We start from the raw sequence: 19742 nt of genomic DNA, 5'->3' as shown, positions 1-19742 counted from the left end.
GTCAACTGGGACACCTCGTGCTTCTCTGCATCTCACCCGGTTGGCTTCACCACTCGTCCCTGTACTTGTGTGGCTGTCCACTCCACGTGGCGTCACCACGGCGATTCTTTGCTGATTCTGGAGCCCCAGCCTCCATGCCCGTGTCCTCGACATCCGTATGAAAACCTCATCCAATGCCGTCACCTCTTACTTCCTTCGCCTCCCCCTCTCCTGTGACTTTCTCCGTCTTCTCCAAATATGCCGCTACTTTAAACTGTCATCCCGGGAACTCCATCACCGCAGTCGACAAGTGATCCTGCACGTTGTCTTGCCCCGTTTCTGTCCTTCTCGCCGGCTGTGATGGAAGCCACGCTGTAGATGTGCGTCCTCTCAGTAGAATCTCCCGCCCATCGATGGGCCCGCCGCCTGGCCCACCCACCCCTCCTGTCGTCACCTCCTTCTGGCCAGCAAAGGTCCTATCATCACTCTGCTGCAGACTCTGAAATATCTTGCCCTGTAGCCTTTTAATCTGGTCACGGGGGAAAAACACAACCTGGAAGGAGCCAGTCATTTCCTGTTCTCCATGTGTCTGAACTCTGACGACTACAGGGTACATTGTTCCCATAAGGATGCGTGGACCCAGCCTCGCCAGCCCAGCCTTTAAGAACTTCCCCTTGTTCCTGGCGTGGGCCTGTGCTCACCATGCTCTCTCTTCGGGGACGACTTCCTGCTTTTCTCCCCGCACTTCAACCTGACCCGCACTCTGGCCAGCGTTCTCTCCGGTTGACCTTGCTTCTTACGAGGAAAAGAGAGAAAGAGAGGAAGGAAAGGAGGGAGGAAGGGAGGACGGAGGAGGAAGGAGGGAGGAGGAAGGATGGGAGGGAAAAGGGAAAAAGGGAGGAGGGAGGGAAGGAAAGAGGGAGGAAGGAGGAAAGAAGGAGGGAGGAGGGGAGAAAGGGAGGAAGACGAAATAAGAAAGAGCAAATCGTTCAGAAACGTCCTCAGATTCCTGCTCTGACCCTACAGGTCCTGCTTATACGCACCCAACCCCGTTTAAGAAAGTATCTTTCCTCCTCTAAAGGTAATCAGGAGATTCACAAGGTGGGTTAATACTCTTATTTCAGTCTTTCCATTTTTGTTTATGTCCCAGTCTCTTCTGCACGCGCGCATGCATGCATGCACACACACACACACACATGCCCGTGCACACACATTCACTCCTGATTTACACATGCTCGCTCCTTAGATTTAGTGTTTTCTCCTCGTCACCGTAAATCGTTGTAATTACCCCCTCTCACCCCACTTCTGCACCTTCTGCCCGCTGTCCATTCACTCCGCCCGCACCCCCTGGTGCAGACATTCTTTGGTGCTCGGCTACAGCAGTGACCACGCAGACAGGCGTCCCCTTCAGCCCTGTCCCAGGGCCTCTGCCAGTGGCTGTGCTGCTTAATCTGTGGATGTGTCAGGGTCTGATTCTGCTAGGACACAACAAAGAGGCTCCAGAACATTGTGACTAACGTCAGGGAGGATTGGATCTGCCGGGGGGTGGGACCGACGTGGCCGGTCCAGGCTGGTGGGGAAGCGGGGGGCTCTCCTGCACGGCGTCATCTGGGGACCGCCCATATTGTCACTCTGCTGTCTTTGAGGGTGAAGTCCTTGTCCATGGAGCTCAGACGGGATCGTTCTCGGGTTGGGTGTCCACCCTTCGGAAGACAGAAAGGGGAGCCTGGCACGTTGAGTCCGTCTTTAATGGGGTGTTGGGGAGTCCCATCAACCCCCCACATGTACCAGTGACCGGAGCTCGGCCACACGGCCGCACGCAGCAGGATGGGAATCTGGGAGACGGAAGCTCTTGCTGGTTGGCCCTGCCCCCAGCGGCTGCCCTGCCCCCGTTCCAACCTACCTGACTTTGAAGCGATCTTGCTCATTCCTGTTTCTTTGTGGGCTCCAGAGTTTGTGGATACCATTGTGGTACCACCCTCGAACTTATCTTCGTTTTCTAGGGTTTTTTGTGTGTTCGGTTTTTAACTTTATCTCCTTCCTGGGCAATATCATCCCCTCTTTGGCTGATGTATCGGTCAGGCTTCTCCGGAGAAGCAACCAATAGGATATATGTATGTATTTATCTATAGATGTCTCTATCTGGATATCTGTATCCGTCTGTCTGTCTGTCTGTCTGTCTATCTAGACAGAGAGAGGGAGGTATTACCAGGAATGGGCTCACTTGATTGTGGAGGCTGACATGTCCCTATATCAACAGTCGGCAAACGGGAGACCCAGGAGAGACGATGGTGTGAGTTTCGGTCTGAGAGCCAGCAGGCCCCAGACTCAGGAAGAGCCACGTTTTAGTTCAAGTCCAAAGGCAGGAAAAAGACAGATGCTTGAAAGCTTGAAAGCATCAGGTAGGTGGTAGTACCCCTTCCTTCAGGGAGGGTCAGCCCTTTTATTCTATTCAGGACTCGAGTGGACAAGGCCCACCCACATTAAGGGGGTAATGCGCTTTACTCTCTACCTGTCCAGATGTTAATCTCCTGCAAAAACATCCTCCTGACACACCCAGGATAATCTTTGACCAAATACTTGGGCACCCAGTGGCCCAGTCAAGCTGACACAGAAAATTAACCATCACAGATGATTAGCAAATGGTAGGACCTATATAATAAGGTCCTAATATAATATATAAGGTCCTAATATAATATAGTAAGGAAAAATAGAGGAGGAGCTGTTCGTTTTAATGGGTGGTTCAGGGGAAAAAATGATGTGTTCAGCTGTGGACTTGTTAGTTGAGTTTCTGTGCAAGTGGAAATAACATTTCAAGCAGAGAGTGGGCAGTGGGCACGTTAGCCTGAAGCTTGGAAGGGAAGTCTGGCGTGGAGTTAAAAAGGAGCTGTCATCTGGATATAAACGACGTTCTCCGCCTACGCTGGCGGGTTTCTGACGATCATCTCTGACCCCCCCCCCCAGTTTTGTTCATCCTGCATCCAGTCAGTCACCCATCCAGGTTTCCCCCCCACCCGTGGGATCTCAGATCACTCTGCCCTTCACGCAGCCGTGGTCCGAGCGACGTTCCCGGCTGGTTCCCGGAGACTTGCCCGCACCTCGTCCAGCTCTTCCCTGGTCAGAGGCAGTTACCACGCAGAGAAACACCTTCTAGCTAAAACCCTTTCGTGGTCCCATTGCACTTAGGACAGAACAAGATGCAGCCGGCCACTGTCCCCGCTGGTTCCCACCACGTGGCCTTCCAGAGCCTGCGGTGGGTCTGCTCACGCGGGGTCTGCTGTGTTTGTGTTTTGTTTGATACTCGGTCTTTGTGTAGAGGCCTCTTTTCACTTTTCTCAGCGTAGACGACCGCTAACTCGCCTGTTGGGTTTTGGCTTTGCTGACACTCGCAGGGGCGCCCCTGTCTTCCCACCCTCTGTTCTCCAGATGACACGCTATGCAGAGTCCTAACAACTGCGTTTGCGTACGTAACTTGTAGTCATTTGTTCAGCGACGTTCCTGTAGCGGAATGTTAGCGCCACGAGGCTGGCGTGCCTCTCACTCACCGCTGCTTTCCAGGGTTTATTTCACAGCCTGAGCGATTACCGCATCTCTCTCGAACACACGGATGTGCAAGGAGAATGACGCGTCACATGCCGAGCGCGTCGGGGGCTGGCACCCCGCTGGGAGGAACGGTCAACGCGTTCAGTGATGGGCCAGCATCCAGAGCATTCTCTTCAGTCAGCCACAAGTGCTCCGGTCGCTGGTGGGAAGCTTCCCTCAAGGCTACCATTTTCTGAGCCGTTTGGCTGGTTAAGTGTGAATTAGCTTACTGTATCTTCTCGCTACAGAAACGGAAGCATTCGTTTCAGGACTGTTGTTTGTAATGTTAAACAATTCCCATTAATCTGGAATGTGTATGTGTGGCCCGACGCACGTATATGTCCGTACAGATTCACGAGTAACGTGAATTGTTTCACGTGACGATCTTCACTCCGCTGCCGTGCACCGTTTTTGCCAACCCCGCGGTGAGCACCTCTCAAATCATGAACTGCAGCATGAGAGAAACGAGAAAACATGCGCTTGGCGGTACTGGGAAGGGGACAGTGATACGCAAGGGTCTGGTGGCTCCACGCTGAGAGCCGGGTGCCGGCCCCTCCTGGAGCAGCGTCTGCGTCCCCCGGGCACTCACCCCCGCTGCCTTCACCTTCTTGGGTCTCGAAGATGTGGGTAAGAGTTTGGAACAGCATTTCTTGGATCCAGAACATGGCTGATCGGGACAGTGGCCCTGCAGGGCTGCGGGCTGTGCCCGTGTGCACACTTGATTTAATGACCTGTTGTATGTGGGGGGCCAGCGCAGCGGCCCCTCCTTCCCGAGTAGGGGTGCTATTGTGTGCGGAGTGGGTAAGGCACTCCCCTGCCCTCCGGGGCCTACAAGCCAGCAGGCCACACCTGCCAAGACAGCTGTGGCCATACAGGGTGACCCAGGGCACCACAGCAGTGCACAGGGCTAGGGGACTCGCCCCCCCCCCCCCGACTTTTGTCTGGGAACAGGAAGCCGGGAGAGAGTTGGCCAGACCTAAGGCACAGCATACACCCTGGAGAATCCCTGCTTGGGGGGAAGGGAGGAAGTGAGGATAGGAGCAGGGGTGGGCAGGCAAGGAGGGGTGCACTGGGGCCACAACGGGGCAGGGGGCTCGGGAACCATTTTACAGGGCCTTGGGCTTTGTCCTGAGGACAACGGGGTCCTCAAGGATTATAAGGCTTGGATGTCAGCGTTGGTCTGGTCACGCTGTGGAGAACGGGTTGAGACGGGGTTACGAGATGGAGAGGCGGGGGCTCCCCTCTGCGGCAATTGGGAGACACGCGGCAGGTGCAGGGAATGACAGAAACAGGGACACGACAGAGAAGAGGCTGAGTCAACGTGGGAACGAAGGGAAAGACCCCCAATAGCTGAGTCACGGGCGGAAGGTGTGCCTGGCTGTTGCTGTCAGAGGAGCCGGGAGAAGGAGCCGGTGTGGCCCTGGGGACCGCGCCATCTGCCGCACACCGGGTGCCCCGTTGACAGGTGCTGGTACAGGTTTCTGGAGGTCGGGGACACAGGTCAGCTGGACACCGTTCGGAGTTAGCAGTGTGGATGGTCGCTAACACCACGCGGCAGGAAGTGGTTCCCACAGCAGGGCCGAAGCAACCCCCGCCCTCCTGGATCGCGCAGCTGTGACCCCGGTGGCCTGTGCCCTCACCCCAGCTGGGGGCGGTGAAGCCCTGTGAGGCCGCACTTGGCAGCTGGAGACATTTTCTCGTTGGTCGGGGAGCTCCGCCTTCAGCTCTGGAACGTTACTAGAAACCTCTCCACAACTGAGCCGGTTAGCGAGGCAGCAGATGCCGTGACAGTGACGTCACTGCATTGGCCGGGCCGTGAGTGACAGGTGGCTCCAAACGGGGGAGGGTCTCTGCAAATTCCCCGGGGAAGAGACGCCCGGCCTCCTGCCCCCGGTGCTCGCCTCGACGTGGAGCTGAGCAGGTGGTTTCTGCGTGGGTCTGACTTGCCAGGTGAAATTCCTCCGGTCCCCCAGTCCCCACGCGTGGGGGTGTGAGGACCGTCTGGACGGGCCGCCCCTGTGAATTGCGGGGGATTCACGGGCATAAAGATACTCTCTTGTCTTCTCGTCCAAAATGCCACACAGACTCCCCACGAACGGCGACGTCCGCTGATGCGTGATAGAGACGCGTCTTAGTTTTGTCCTTCCACATGGTGGTGAGAATCCGCACTGAGCGAGGGGAGAGTTCCTTGCGGGGGCCTGAGTGGTGCTAGTCGGTCACGGGGGAGGCAGGCTGAGGTCCCGACCCCTCGGCTGCGCAAACCAGCTGAGTCACTTTTGGCTGAGACGTGTCTCAGCGGCAGTATGGTCAGTGGACCTTATTTTTTATGCCTTTTATTTTTGTGGGCCTTCTGCCCAACTTTGCTAACGCCAATTTAGCTGCTGTTTGGGGACGCACAGACGAGGAGCCTAGCGGGCGTGGTGGGAGTTTCGAGCTGGTGGGCATGCTGTGTTCTCAGGGAAGGCAAAACGGCACGTTGAACCCGCCAGCCACAGCCCGTCAAGGAGCCGTTGGGGTGGATATTAATGGCAGAGACGTCTCTTTTTAAGCTCCATCACTTCAGAACGGCGGGGGCCATTTCATGAACCATCGGGGTCCGCCTTAGACGTCCGTGGCCACGGATCTGGAGGGAGGTTCCGGTTTAGGAACCCGGAGGACAGCGGTCGGACACAGGAACAGTGAATCTTTGCGGCTTTGCAGTTAAGCCGCGTGGCGCTGGTACATGGCTTACGTTCTCCCGGTTTTAGGTTTCTTTCGCAGAGGCCCTACCCACGGTTCGAGGAGGTCGGAGCTTCTCAAAATGACAGAAATAGAGACTCCAGGGAAAAAACCGCACGGAAGCAAGACTGACGACGACGGGAGTCGCGTTCTTAGCGGCCCGCGCTGCCGGCTCCCGGGCACGAAGACGGAGCAGAGCGTGTGCGTTTGGCCGGGGCGGTCGGCCGTGTGGTCCAGCTGCCCCCACCGCCCTTGGCTTCCAGTTAGTGGCGCGTCTGATCTGGGCTTCGCTCAAGCCCGGCAGACCCACAGCAGAACAGGTGGCCAACCTTGCCCGCTCGCCACCCATTGGAGACGGCGGTCCCTATATTAAGTAAATGAGCCCGGGGTGCTGGATTAGGTCAGTCCCTAAAAGTGGTTCTGATTTGGCCTCGCTGCACGGGAACGGCGTGTTGCTGCCGCCCCGGGGAGAACCAGCCCGAATGTTGACAAACCCCAGTGGGAGGTGTGCTCTCTGGCACGTGGGGGAGTGAGACTGTCCACGCTCCAGGAGGAGGAGCGGGCGACTCCCGGCCCTAAACCCATTTCTCACCGAGGCAGGATGCTTTCTCGCTTCCGGCAAGCCTTCTCGAAATTCTACGGGGCGCTGTTAGTAAGTACCTTCGCTGCTTCTTTACAAACTGCTTCGGAGCACGCCGTGTTGTCCCGTCTGGGAGCCTCACTGGCCAGTCCCTTAGGTAATTGTATTTCAAAGTCACCCATGACATTGCTAACCTTTCCCCCTCGCTTCCTGATACTTCATATGAGACCTGGAGTGTGATTTTTTTTTTTTTTTAACTTTCACTTTTGTCATTTATTTTTCTTCGTTTAGGTGCAAACTCGTCCCGCTTGGCTGCTGTATTTGTTTATATGTTGACTCGCGAGGGGGTCCCGTTGCCCAGCGGCTGCTCTCTGGCAGACGTTATTTGATCTCGCCGTTGAGACTGCAGAACCTCGCTCGCTCTTGGGCCCATGCTCGAGCTCTGGTCTCTGGGGGCGGCGGTTTCTTTTCCTCAAGGGGCGAGTTTAGGTTATCTAGAGCTGGAGGCACAAGGTAGGAGGCTGAGAGGCGTTCAGTCCTTTTAGGTTTTTCTTACACTTCTGCCCTCTTCTTTCTCTGCCGGTTTTTTTTTAATTTTTTAATGTTTATTTTTGAGAGAGAGCGAGCGCACGTGCGTGCACAAGCAGGGGAGGGGCAGAGAGAGAGGGAGACACAGAATTCGAAGCAGGCTCCGGGCTCCGAGTTGTCAGTTCAGGGGCTCGAACTCCTGAACTGTGAGATCATGACCTGAGCTGAAGTTGGATGCTCAACCGACTGAGCCACCCCGGGCGCCCCTCTGCTTATTTTAGACCACTTTGTCCTCCCAGCCTTCCTTCCCTGAGCCAGCAGGTGCCAGCAGGTGAGGGTGAGGTGGGAGGTGAGGTCTTGGATCTGGACTTGCTCTGTGGGGCATTGGCACAAGCACCCCCATGCCTGGCTCACTTTGTCTCCCCCTGGGAATCCCGTTTGACAGAACTGTGTCTTTGTTAATTTGTGGTCCACTCTCCCAACAGGATTCCCTGTCCTGTTACTGGTCCTGTGTAAGAGATTGACTTTGATTGGTCTGTGGATATTCACTGAGCATCATGGGTAGCTGCCCAGCGAGGGGGTGGGGGATGTGTGCCCTGGCCAGCTTCCTCCTAGCCTTCTATGATTCGTACTATTCCGTTCTAATCTTTGGATAAACAAGTAAATGCCTGGATAAAGAAACGCCTGGGGCACCCGGGTGGCTCAGCTGGTTAAGCATCCATCTTTGGTTCAGGACATGATCTCGCGATTGGTGAGTTCGAGCCCCATGTCGGGCTCTGTGCTGACGGCTCAGAGCCTGGAGCCCGCTTCGGATTCTGTGTCTCCCTCTGTCTCTGTGCCCCTCCCGGACTCATGCTCTGTCTCTCAAAAATAAATAAACATTAAAAAAGATTTTTTTTTTAAAGAAAGAAATGCCTGAAACATACTCAGCACTGTTATTTGGAATATGCCTTTGCCTCAACCCCACGGGGCCCCCAGTCCCTTTGAAGATTTAGACCAGAGTCCTTAGATCGTGTCGGGGCCTGGGGTGCCGTGAGCACTGTGGTACCAATGGGGAGGACACAGTATGTGGTATAAACTGGGCGTGGTGGTGAAGAAAGTGTCTTGCAGGCGGTCAGACCCCACTGGCCCCTGCGAGGACGCAACTTGGCAGGGGGTGCCCGGCTGGGACGCAGGAGCAGTTGTTGGGGAGCCTGGTGGGCCTCGCCGGGGTTTGTGAGGAGAGACCGGCCCCTGGAAATCCTTGTGGAGTCACAGGTGAGGGAGGCCTGAGCTGCAGGAGCCGCGAAAGGGAAGGGAGGTTCCCCCCGCTGCCCCCGCGCTCTGAGCCGGGACGCGAGCCCCAGACGGCGCCCGTCTCGCCTGTTTGCCCTTTGCTGGTTTCCGCCCGTCATGCGTCACAGACGTTTGTGTGTATCGGGACAGAGCGCGGGTTTCCCAAGCTGAACCACCCGGGCCCGAATCTTCTAGAACCTGAAGGATCTTTGAGAGGTTTCACTTTTGTTCTCGCGTGACGAAACCGCCACGGGAACCGTAGGAACCGTGTGCGGTTGGCGCTCACGGGTGCCGCACACTCTTTATGACCCAGCTAGCCAAGAATCTATTTAAAGCTTTCACTTAATTAACAGTCCTTATAAAACATAGAGATGTCAGTGCCAGGTAACAGCCCTCGTGAACGCGCGTGCACGGCAGGAGCACTCGGAGGTCTCCGTCCCCGGGGACTTCCCTGAAGAACAGGAACAGATAGGTCCGCCTTCGGTGCAAGCACACGTCGCCTGTATTTGTACACGTGGTCACTTACGTCTGAAACTAGAACCTTCCGGGGCCTGCCCCAGAGGACCAGCACTCGTTAGGCAGCGTGTCTGTGTCTGTTTCGCAGACGAGGAGCCCGAGGCCATCTGGAGGAGGCGAGTTGCCCGGTTCCCCGGGTGGTGGTGAAGCCAGGGGTGTGACCGCGCGGGCCAGCTGCCGAGCAGAGGCCCCACGCCGCCCTCCCCAGGGAGGGGACGTTCGCCTCATGCGTGGACAGGACGGCCGTGTGGCGCCGTGTGGGGGACCCCGGCCTGGAAGTGGACGAGCGAGGGTCACGGTGCTCTGTCTGTTAAGGATCCTTACGACTGTGTAAAGCGGTTCGTGGCCACCAGGACGCACTTCTGGCCGCAGCGTCCGCGTCTGACTTCCCGATGTCTGCCGGGAATCCCGTCTGGCTCTCTGAGCCGACGGGCGTGTATTTCTGCGGCCGGGACGCTCCGTGCCGAGGAACAGGCAGATGCGCCGCCATTCTGTGGGATGGAAAGGGCCAGTTTGCCGAGTCGTTGCTCTAGTGGGTCCTCTCCGGGTATATCGACACCTTTCCGCGCCGGAGTGGGATCCGCAGTGGATGCGAACGACAGACCTGACCAAGTGCACGGGCTCGTGTGTCCAAGCCGCAGAGGCACACGGCTTCCTGCCCTCACCCTCCTCCCTCCAGTCCTCACCGTGCCCCTTCCCGGACAGCCCCCTCCCGGCCATCGGCACCCCTTCCCGGGGAGGGACGCAGTCAGGACTCCTGGGCGCCTGCCAGCAAGGTCGGGGGCCTCGGAGCGGCTGTCGGTTCCACCTCAGCATCTGGTGAGTCCCTATCAGGGTACCTCTCTCTGTGGGGCGATGGCAGGTGGACGCCCACTGTCCCAGCAAAGCGCACGGGGATGCTGGGCTCAGCCCCTTGTGGCTACCACCGGGCAGCCCTGTTCGGACTCAACAGACGTTTGCCTGTGAACCGTGGGGGCCTTTAAGTGCACGGGGTTCAAGCAGCCAGCTTACACGGTTGTCCTCGGTTACCCACGCCTGTCCTCTGGGGTCCCTCTGGCCGGCCCAGGGTGCGTCATGTGCACAGGGCCAGCGGGGCCTGCAGGTCTGAGGGCACAGCCGGAAGGAACAATGCACAGTGAGGCTGGCCGGGCTCAGCCTCGCCTCTCCTCCCCTCCACCTCCCTGTTCCTGTGTCCAGGCACACGGTTTCGGTCTTCCCTGTCGGACTGAGGGGACACATGCGCCCATGGCAGGTATGGCGGGCACCTGGCCCCCGGGTTCCTCTCTGGGTGAATCCAGACGCCTCCTGTCGGAGGCAAGAAGCGGAGAAACCGCGCATCCACGCCCCAGCGGGGGGCACGCGGGGCTGCTGGTGCGCACGGCCGCTGCAGGGGCGGCTTGGGCCCAGGGGCCCGGTTCGCGCCGCGTGCAGGGAGGGGAGCGTGCGGCGGGTGCTGGATGACAGGGGAGGGGGGAGTCTCCACTGTGAGACGGCCGTGTGGAGCGCGAGCACCTGTGTTGTCGCTGATGTTGGAGCGGCTCCTCGGGGCCGTGTTCGGACGCCGGGTGCCTCTGAAAGCCACCGTCACCGCTCAGGGAGTGACGGGCCCGGCTGCTCCGATGAGTGACCTGCTCTGAACAGGGGAGGCGGTGCCCACAGGAGGGCAGGGGCGGGCAGCGTCGGTGCACGGGGGTCTGGGGTGGGCGGGAAAGTCTGCTGTCGGGGCCCCCGGCTCCCTGTGGCCAGTCCTGAGCCGGAGCCGCGTGATTGATGACGCCTGTGGCCGGGCCCTCCCCGTCCGTCAGTCACACGTGGTAAGTCCCGTGGATTTGAGTGCCTTTCTTGGTCTTCGGCCTCCACCTTCAAGCCCTTGCCTGCTCACTCAGGATTACGTCCAGGTTCTCTTCCTGCTCGAGACTCTTGGGGCTGTGGGCGATGTGCGTGCAGGTGCATGTAGGTGTGCGTGTTAGTACAGATGTGCGTGTGTACAACAGGTGTGTGCAGGTGTGTGCGGGCATGTGCAGGGGCTGACTCATGTCTCCAGCTCGGAGGACCCCCTCATCGCCACGCTGGTCCGATTCCTCTCCGCCTTTCAGTCTGGATCTGGGAAATGGAGGCCTTATTGTGGCTCTTTGGGGATTAAGCTCCCGATTCCCCATTAGAAGATGCCAGCCCCGTTTTAAGTGCATTACACGTAATAACCCACTTAATCCGCAGAAGTCGTAGGAGGCCGGTGCATTGGTTACCCCACTTTACGTAGGCGGGAAGTGAGCATGAGCAGGTCGCGTGTTTATAGGCGTGCACGCTGGTGTGTATAGAAACCATTGCTAAGCTGCCTGTCACGTTAGTGCCACACAGCTAACCCGGGGCACTTCCTAGAGCCTGGAAGACTTGTGACTCCAGCCGCGCGTCGTTTCCCCCGTCGGCCCACGAACGTTCCGTGCACAGAAGCGGCGCTGTGTGCCCCTCGCTCAGACCCCAGCCCAGGGTGACGTGTTGCTTCACGGTCCTGCTCTTTGCTAAGTGGCCGTCAGTGGACCTGGGAAAGATAACGTCACGTGGGTTCCTCATCACCAGTGCCTTAGGACTTACCGTCCTCGAAGGCGTGGCTCTGGCGGTAGGGTATTCTCCGCGGGCGAGGGGGGTGGCCAGAGTGGGGCCGGCACGGGCAGGGGGTCAGAGAAGACTTCCGGGCGGTGGCTCTCGGCCGCCCCCAGGTCTGGCCCCCGTGTCCCGGTGTTCACAGCACGTGTGCCCACGGCTGAGCCCGGCACCTTCCAATCCCCCCGAAGACTCACCTGCACACGGGCCTCAGTGACCGCGGGAGCCTTGCCCGAGACTTTGGGCAGAGGAGAGCGAGGGCAGCAGCCGTGTCCCAGGAAGCCCAGGGACCCCTGCCCCGCCTTCTGCCCTCAGAGACCCCCATCAGCCGCACTCCAGCCAGAGCCTCCGCTGTCCTTTGTCCCGGCATCACCCCCTCCGCCCCATCCCGCTCTGGCCAGGTGGGGGGGCCGAGCTAGCGAGGAAGCCCCGCTCACAGAGGCCGCCCCCGTGGCAGGCGGGTGGTCTGGCGGCCTTGGTGTCGCTCGTGTATCTGGGGCTCGTTCCTCTGTGCAGGGCTCAGCGGTCTCTCCCCGTGGCTCACACCGTCTGGAGGGACACCGCCGAGCTTCGTCTCCCGCGTCTGTGCTCCGATGGGACAGAAACCCCGTGACCTTTCACGTGGTGCCGGGTCCGCTGGCCTCCGCTGCGCGCTGGCGATCCTGCCCCTTCCGCAAACGTTCCCAAACTCAGTGTGTCTGAATGTTCTCGGCTGGCCCTTCAGCCCAAAAAGTCAAAGTTTAGCAAGCCGCATGTGGGCGGCTCACGGTGATGGGATTTGCGTGATCCAGACGATCCGGTAAACTGACTTGAGTGGAGAAATAAATATGGTGAAGCAGACAGACGCCGACGGAGAAACACATGCTTCTAACAAACCCCTTTCCCTCCGGAACCCCCCCCCCCCCGCCGCCCCTTCAGCTTCACGGGCGGGAAATCCCGCGGCTGGCCCCCGACCCCGCGGCCACGACACGGGCGCCCGAAGTCGGAAGCCGCTTGCGGCCGAGGCTTCCACGCGGCACCCCTGCCCGCGGGACTCCGGGGCTTTCCACCGTCGGGCTCGTGGGCACTCGGCTCTCAGGATGCTGCGCAGCTTTGTTTCCCTGTCCCGATGGCCGTGCCCGCCGCTCCTGCGTGTACGGGGCCCTCACCGGCCACCGCTGCTCTTGTCACCGTCGTGGACGCGGAGGCGAGCGCCGAAGACACGATGCGGCTGAGTGTGCTGTCCCACAGCCCGGGAAGCGGTGGCAGGAACGAGGCAGGCGCAGAGCGTGGGCTCGCGTCCTCTCCTCCGTGTGTCCGGCCGGCACGAACGTGTCCCGGGGCCCCTGTCGCCCTGACTCGGTCCTTCCACGCCTTTACTGGGCCACATTCTCCTCTTTCTCCTTCCGCCTGCCAACAGAGGACATGGAGCGATGCCCCCACGTGCGCACATGCCCCCCGGGGCCTTGGGGGGGCTGTCGGGACAGCCGGTGTGCACGGGCACCAGAGGGAGGCCTGGGTGCTGCCACAGGACCCCTCGGTGTGGCAAGGTCCCGCCCGGCACAGCCAGAAGCAGTGGACTACATGTGGGGACGTGCAGAGGAGTGTAATCTGGCTGGCAGTCAAGGCGGTCTTCATGGAGGAGGTGGCCAGTCTCACAGGATAAACAGGAGGAGCCAAGTGAGTGGAAGAGGGGAGGGCACAAGTGAAAGGCAGGCCATGCGATGCCATGGGGGACACAGTCTGTAGGCAGGGGACAGGCTCCCGTGGCTGTCGCAGGGCTTGCCGGGTTGAGTTTCTGTGGCGGGTCCTAGCACAGCACTGCGGGTTCGGCCCTGGCCCCTCTGCGTCCTTCTCCGAGATCATCTGGAAGCATCTTCCCACCTGCACGTGAAGCCGATAAGAAGCTCGGGAATGCGTTGAGGGACGAGGACAGCCGCCTCTGTCAGGCTCTGGAGTGCGTCGAGGGACGAGGACAGCCAGGCATCCCGCAGCAGGAGAGGTGGGCGTGGCTTGGTCGTGCCCCCACGCATCCCCACCCCTAGTGACCAGCCCCGGCTGTGACTGTCGTCGCGGTGATGGGGGCCAGCAGGACCGGCCATGCCCCTGTCCCTGGTGTCCGGGCCTGATGAAGCTCACCCGCCTGTGTCTGGTCTGTGAGGGCACCGAGTCTCTCCAGCCGTGTGCTGCCCTCGGCCCCTGGACCCGAGGTGTGAGGTGGAGACACCGAAGCTCCTCGCGCACGCTACCCGGCCCGTGTCACCTGACCGCATCTGTCGGTGTCACTCTCGGAGTCTAGTGGTGCCGTCCCAGCAGCATCCGGACCTGGGCTGCGAGCCCACGGCTCCCTCCCCGGCCCCCGGCTTGGGGCTGGTTTCTCAGTCCCAGACGGTCACCTTGGGCAGGAGAAACCAGGTCCACAGAAGTGTGAGGACCCGAAGCGATGATGCGCGGAGGCGGTCCTCACAGAAGCTGGGCTGCAGGAGGAGCTACAAGGCCGTCGGTTCGAGCCCATGGTCTTCTCCAGTCCCGGATGAACCTGCGCTCCCAGCAGCCTGTGTCGGCACAGGAGACCCTGTCCATGCTCCCAGGGAGCTTAGGGCGGGAAGGACAGGGACAGAAGTGCCCGGTGAGGCCCCTAACCACAGACGTCCCAGTGCTTCTGTGCTCCTGGCCCCAGACACTCGTGCCGCGTGCATCCAGGCCCCCTCTGCATCTCCACAGCACGCAGCACCACCCAGCGCGTGGGGACGAGGCGCCCTGGCACCCGCTGTTTGCATCAGGATGGCCCTGGTGGGGGGAGGTGGCACCCCTCCCCCGCTCTGGGTGTCCACGAACCATCCGCCCCCACGGGCTTCTCTTTGTCCCCGCCATGTTTCTTAGGCACCCAGATACAGCTCTTCAGACCTTACAACATTCTGTTACTATCACGTCTAAAGAGGTAGAAAAAACACCACCTTGTGAACAGTTAGGTCCGGGCTTTCTCTCGGGAAACACGCCGAGTTGTTTGGGGAACAGGTCAGGCTCGTGCTGGGAGGGAAACCCGCTGAGGGTGCTTCCAAGGGGGCAGTGCCCGCCGAGACCCCACCCCTCCTGGGAGGGCAGGCGCTAAGCCTGTTCCCTGACCCCCGTCCCCGCTGCAGCCAGATGACGGGCTGTGCTAAGAGACTCACTTCATACTGTAGGTTCTCACAGGACAGAGTCCGGGGTGGAATCGGGGCATCGCCAGCCTTTGCTGCACCTGCTGCGTTCCCGGCCTCGACGCGGGAGCAGCTGGGGAGAAAGGTCGCTCTGCCGCTGGATGCCTCACCCAGCCTGGGGCCCGGCGCCACGGGGGTCTGGCAGTCCTGAAGGACTGGCCCCCAGGATGCCCCCTCCCACCTGCCACCTTGCGCCTACGGGCCAGCCAGTTCCCTCACCACCCCACACCCACCAGGGGTGGATTTTGGCCCCCGAAGGTGTTAAGCGTCCAGAATGCGTTCTTCTCCCACAGTCTCCGTCTGATACATGCTCTGGTGGCATTTGTGCGCGGGCAGTGATCTGGGGACATCGATTTCCTAGGCAGAGGAGCGCTGTGGGAAAAAGGGACGTTTGCTGATTAATGGAGGGAAGAGCTGTAAGCCCCCGTTCTTAGGTGAATCATTAATTACAAATGAAATCTGACATTATGTGCCCACATAATTAATAAGGTAAATCTAAAACTAATAATTTAAACTAATGAGATAATTTTGAACATTTCAGATGTCTGGAACTGAGGGAATGAGGTCTATAGATTATAACTGACTCTGGAAGCATTTTCTCTCTTGTTTACTCATTGCCGGGTTGGGAGGGCATGGTCATCGTTCTTGCCTTTTCAACACTTTCTCCTAATTAAGAACATGATTGCACAGGGACACCTGGGTGACTCAGTGGCTTAAGTGTCTGACTCTTAGATTTGACTCAGGTCAGGATCTCGTGGTTTGTGAGATTGACTCCCACGTCGGGCTCTGCGTTGAGAGCCCAGAGCCTGCTCGGGATTCTCTCTCTCCCTCTGTCTCTGCCCCTCCTCTGCTCGTGCTCTCTCCCCCTCTCAAAATAAACTTAAAAAAGAATGTAATTGCATATAATTTATAAAATTAAAGTCTCGGGTTTCAGACGCCTGCAGCACATGCAGTCCCATACAGAGACGCATGAAGGTGTTAATGGTCATGAGGACACGTGGGTTTCAAGCCTGGCCTCTGATTTCTCGGACCTGCGTGCGTGTCCGTGAAGCCAGACTCTGGGGTGAAAGTGTGGGTCCCCACACACCGGAGCGTGGACCGGAGCGACCCCGGGTGGGCTTAGCCAGAGGCACATGGTGGGGCCACATGTCCCCCCACTGACAGACCTTCTCTCCATCCCTCATTTAACTTTCTCTTCTCTTTTGTTGCTTTTCACCCTACAGTGACTTGGCTGTAAGAACATGGCTATAAACGTTAGGATTTACGTTACTAATGGCCTTCCGGAAGCATCGGTCACAGAGGGCGGTGTGAGTCTCCGGGAAGTAGGGCGGTAGGAGACACTGAGGGCAGACGGGACGCTGTTCGCAGGGAGCCGGCTTCCCTCGGAGGCTCTGATCAAGGGTCTTGCTGTAAGTGAGCAGCCACTGTGTCCTTTGTGTCTGGGTCACTGGTACTCATCTCGAAGCTCCCGCCGATTGTCTTCTTGGGATCCCGATTATTCTCACCCTCTGAGACAGACTTTGGGGACGCCACAGAGCCCCCCAGCATTGGCCCGCCCTTCCCGGCTCTCCCTCCCGCCGCCCGGGGGCTCGGGGCTCTGAGTGGGGCGCGGTGAGCAGACCCCCGACATTTATGACGTGAGCCGAGGGTGAACCCTGGGCAAGAAAAAGAGCAAGAACATCCCATTTGCCTTCGGTGGCATTTCAACACCAGTGTTTTATTAAGTAAGTGGGACCGAAAGAGCCGAGGGAGGCCTGTGCCTTTGTTTTCAATTGAGCATTTATGGTCCTCGTTTCATTACTGAATTAAAACGGAGAAAGCTGGTACATTTTATTGCCTATAAGTAGCGGAGGGGAAGTTTGTTCCGAAATGTGTTCCTTGGGTGAATTGCCCCGTAGGTTAAACAGAAAAGCAGCCTCTGAAAACCTTAGGGCGCTGCTTAAGGACGAGCAAAACATTACGATTAAACCATGCGTGGCACAGGCCATTTCTCGCTTTACATTCTTACTCGTCATAAGATTTAAACCTGAGCCCACCATCCCGGGACAGAATGATGGGGTTTGAGAGTGACGCACAGGAAGGCTAGTATGTGTCCCCTTGCGGAGGGGCTGAGGACGGGACGCTCTTGGCGGGGACACTGTTGGGGGAGGGAGGGTGTCATCGCATTAGCATCCTGCGGTGGGGAATTCAAGAGAGGGCTTTGTCCCTGGGACAGAGGCCACTGTGTCATTTTGGGAGCAACCTTGGGGGCGGGGGGCAGAAATGAAGGAGGGGCCCAGCGCTGGGACCTGAAGCCACACGAGGAGGGCAGCGTCTGGGGCCACCGGGGCACAGCTCTCCTTCTGCGCCCGGGACCCCAGGCGTCCAGGCAGAAAGAGGCTCAGATTTCCCAGGGGTGGCGAGTCTGGGCAGCAGGTTGAGGGAGGGACCGGGGACAGGCCTACAAGGAGACGTCGCGCACGGGGCCGACGTGAGGACCGTTGGTCCTGGGGGTGGTGAAGGTCGCGGGCCCCCCGCCGCCGCTGCCTGTCCCGAGGCGGGGTGTCTGCTTCCTCCACGGTCCGTCAGCCCGCAGCGTCTTCAGCTGTGCGGCGGTGCTCAGACATCGTAGTTCTCCAAACGTCTGTGGGTTGACACGCGAGGGAACAGAGACTTCCTTTCTTGCTCTGATTTCTACCGCCTTTTCCTTTCTGGCTGGGTTTCTTTCCGTCTCCTTCTGTCTTCGCTGTTCGCTGCAGAACGAAGGCTGACTTGGAGCAGAAGAGGGGGAAAGGCAGGAGGGAGATGGGGGCTGGTAGGGACGGATGGCACGTGGGGGGACACTGAGAGTCCCCCTTCACCCTGCCGTCCCCCTGGGCCCTGTCCTCCATGCCCTCGCGTCTTCACAGTGTGCACTGTCTTACTTGGAGGCAAACGTGAGGGGCAGTGTGCGTTATTCGTTGCGTCGTGACCTAAGGGGCCAACATCCGTCACTCAATTGTTCTCTTTGCGGTTTTATTCCCGCTAACGTGTTGCCTGTTTGTGCTGGTGGCTGGCCAGCCAGGTCTTGTAACGTGAGCCGCGTTTCGTAAAATTGCTATTTGTGGCAAACGAGTATGGATCCGTGTGCTAACGACCGCAGCCAAAGATCCACTTGGGGATGGATATCTAAATACACACAGCTCCTAAATGTTCAACCCGTGGGCAAATCTGGGAAATTCAGCTGCCATCACCGATGACGTACTGTGCGCTTGAGTGTTGAGCACCGGCACGTACAGTGGGGCCGCAGGGGCAGCACCAGATGCAGGGAACTTAGAATTAAAAGACCTAGAATTCGGGCGCCTGGGTGGTGCAGTCGGTTAAGCGTCTGACTCTTGATCTCAGCTCAGGTCGTGATCTCATGGTTTGTGAGTTAGAGCCCCGCGTGGGCTCCAAGCTTGGAGGCTGCTTGGAATTCTGTCTCTCCTCCTCTCTGCCCCTCCCTGCTTGTGTGCGCGCTCTCTCTCTCTCTCCCTCTGTCTCTCAAAATAAATAAATAAGCTTTAAAAAAATTACAAAAAAAGACCAACCTTCAAGCTCCCTTTGGCTGCTTACTGTCTATAAGTCTGATGCAGGTCCAAAGGCCTCTTTGAAACTCAGTCTTGTTCTTTCTCTCACCTTGCCCCCAACCCACTCACACCCAGGGATGAATCACAAACCGCGGTAATTCCTCCCTGTCACAGTGATGTAAGCTGGGAAGTCTTCATAAAGGCGCTCACCTGTCGGGAGAGACATTCAGACAGTATCCCCACCTCGCGGAGTTTAAGTCGTGCTTGGGAAAGCCAAAGTTTCTTATGTGAAATAAAGGACAGAAGACTCAAAGGCAGAGAGTCAAGCCTTGATAGTGCATTTAATGAACGAAGAGCACACTTGGGGCTCAGTTACCGGGGGATCCAACTTCCTACGTGAGCAGACTTGCGGTGCATCGTGACGGACTGACTCCTCAGCGGAGGGCTGGAGCCGTGGGTGGGGGGAGGGGGGCAGGACATGCCCTGAACAAAGGAATAGCTTTTGTCAGGAGCAGGTGGCGTCTGTGGGACATGGAGGGGTGTAGGGGGGACGCCCTGGGTGGCAGGAGGCTGATGAGACGGCACGGGCTGGCTTTGTGCCGCGATGCCGGGTAGGGGGTGCGGATACGACCAAGTATGGCTCGACATACGAAATAGTGTTATACGTGCCCAGGGTCACGGCTGCATTTTTAAAGCACCCAGCTTTAAAGTTATTTCATGCTGCTCTGGGATGCTTTTAATATCAGAAGCATTTTAAAAGTTAGAATCTCGGGGCGCCTGGGTGGCGCAGTCGGTTAAGCGTCCGACTTCAGCCAGGTCACGATCTCGCGGTCCGTGAGTTCGAGCCCCACGTCGGGCTCTGGGCTGACGGCTCGGAGACTGGAGCCTGTTTCCGATTCTGTGTCTCCCTCTCTCTCTGCCCCTCCCCTGTTCATGCTCTGTCTCTCTCTGTCCCCAAAATAAATAAACGTTGAAAAAAAATTTTTTAAAAAAAGTTAGAATCTCTGTAAAGAATCTACAACCACGCTCATTTGCTCGAGAGGTTACATCCCTTCTTAAAAAGTGAATTTTATCGTAAAAATTGTGAGCACATACAGAAGAAAAGAGTATATTAAATCTCCACAGATCTGCCCCAGACACATAATTTCAAGACTTCTTAAGTAAAGAAGTCTTATTTATGCATCTGCTCCCCCCTGCCACCACTGATTTCCAGATTATTTTGAGCAAATTCTAGTCATTGTAACGCAATCCAAAAAT

General features: G+C 58.1%; 1 protein-coding gene across 4 annotated transcripts in view; it reads left to right on the top strand.

Moving 5' to 3' along the window:
- Nucleotides 1-19742, top strand: part of RPS6KA2 (ribosomal protein S6 kinase A2) — a 355983-nt gene that overhangs the window by 120394 nt on the left and 215847 nt on the right. The window contains exon 1 of one of the 4 annotated variants that reach the window (XM_086708308.1): nt 6726-6931. The exons of the other annotated variants lie outside the window; for them this stretch is intronic. Within the exon in view, the coding sequence (XP_086564434.1) occupies nt 6881-6931 (51 nt within the window). The 5' untranslated portion in view covers nt 6726-6880. Of the gene's footprint in view, nt 1-6725; nt 6932-19742 lie in introns of those variants that run through there. 4 annotated transcript variants of the gene reach the window in all.

This window comes from Puma concolor, chromosome B2, assembly GCF_028749965.1.
Source record: "Puma concolor isolate L17-30 chromosome B2, mPumCon1.1.hap2, whole genome shotgun sequence".
Taxonomy (NCBI): Eukaryota; Metazoa; Chordata; class Mammalia; order Carnivora; family Felidae; genus Puma; species Puma concolor.
The sequence above is the reverse complement of the archived record's forward strand: the minus strand, read 5'-3'. Positions and strand labels throughout refer to the sequence as shown.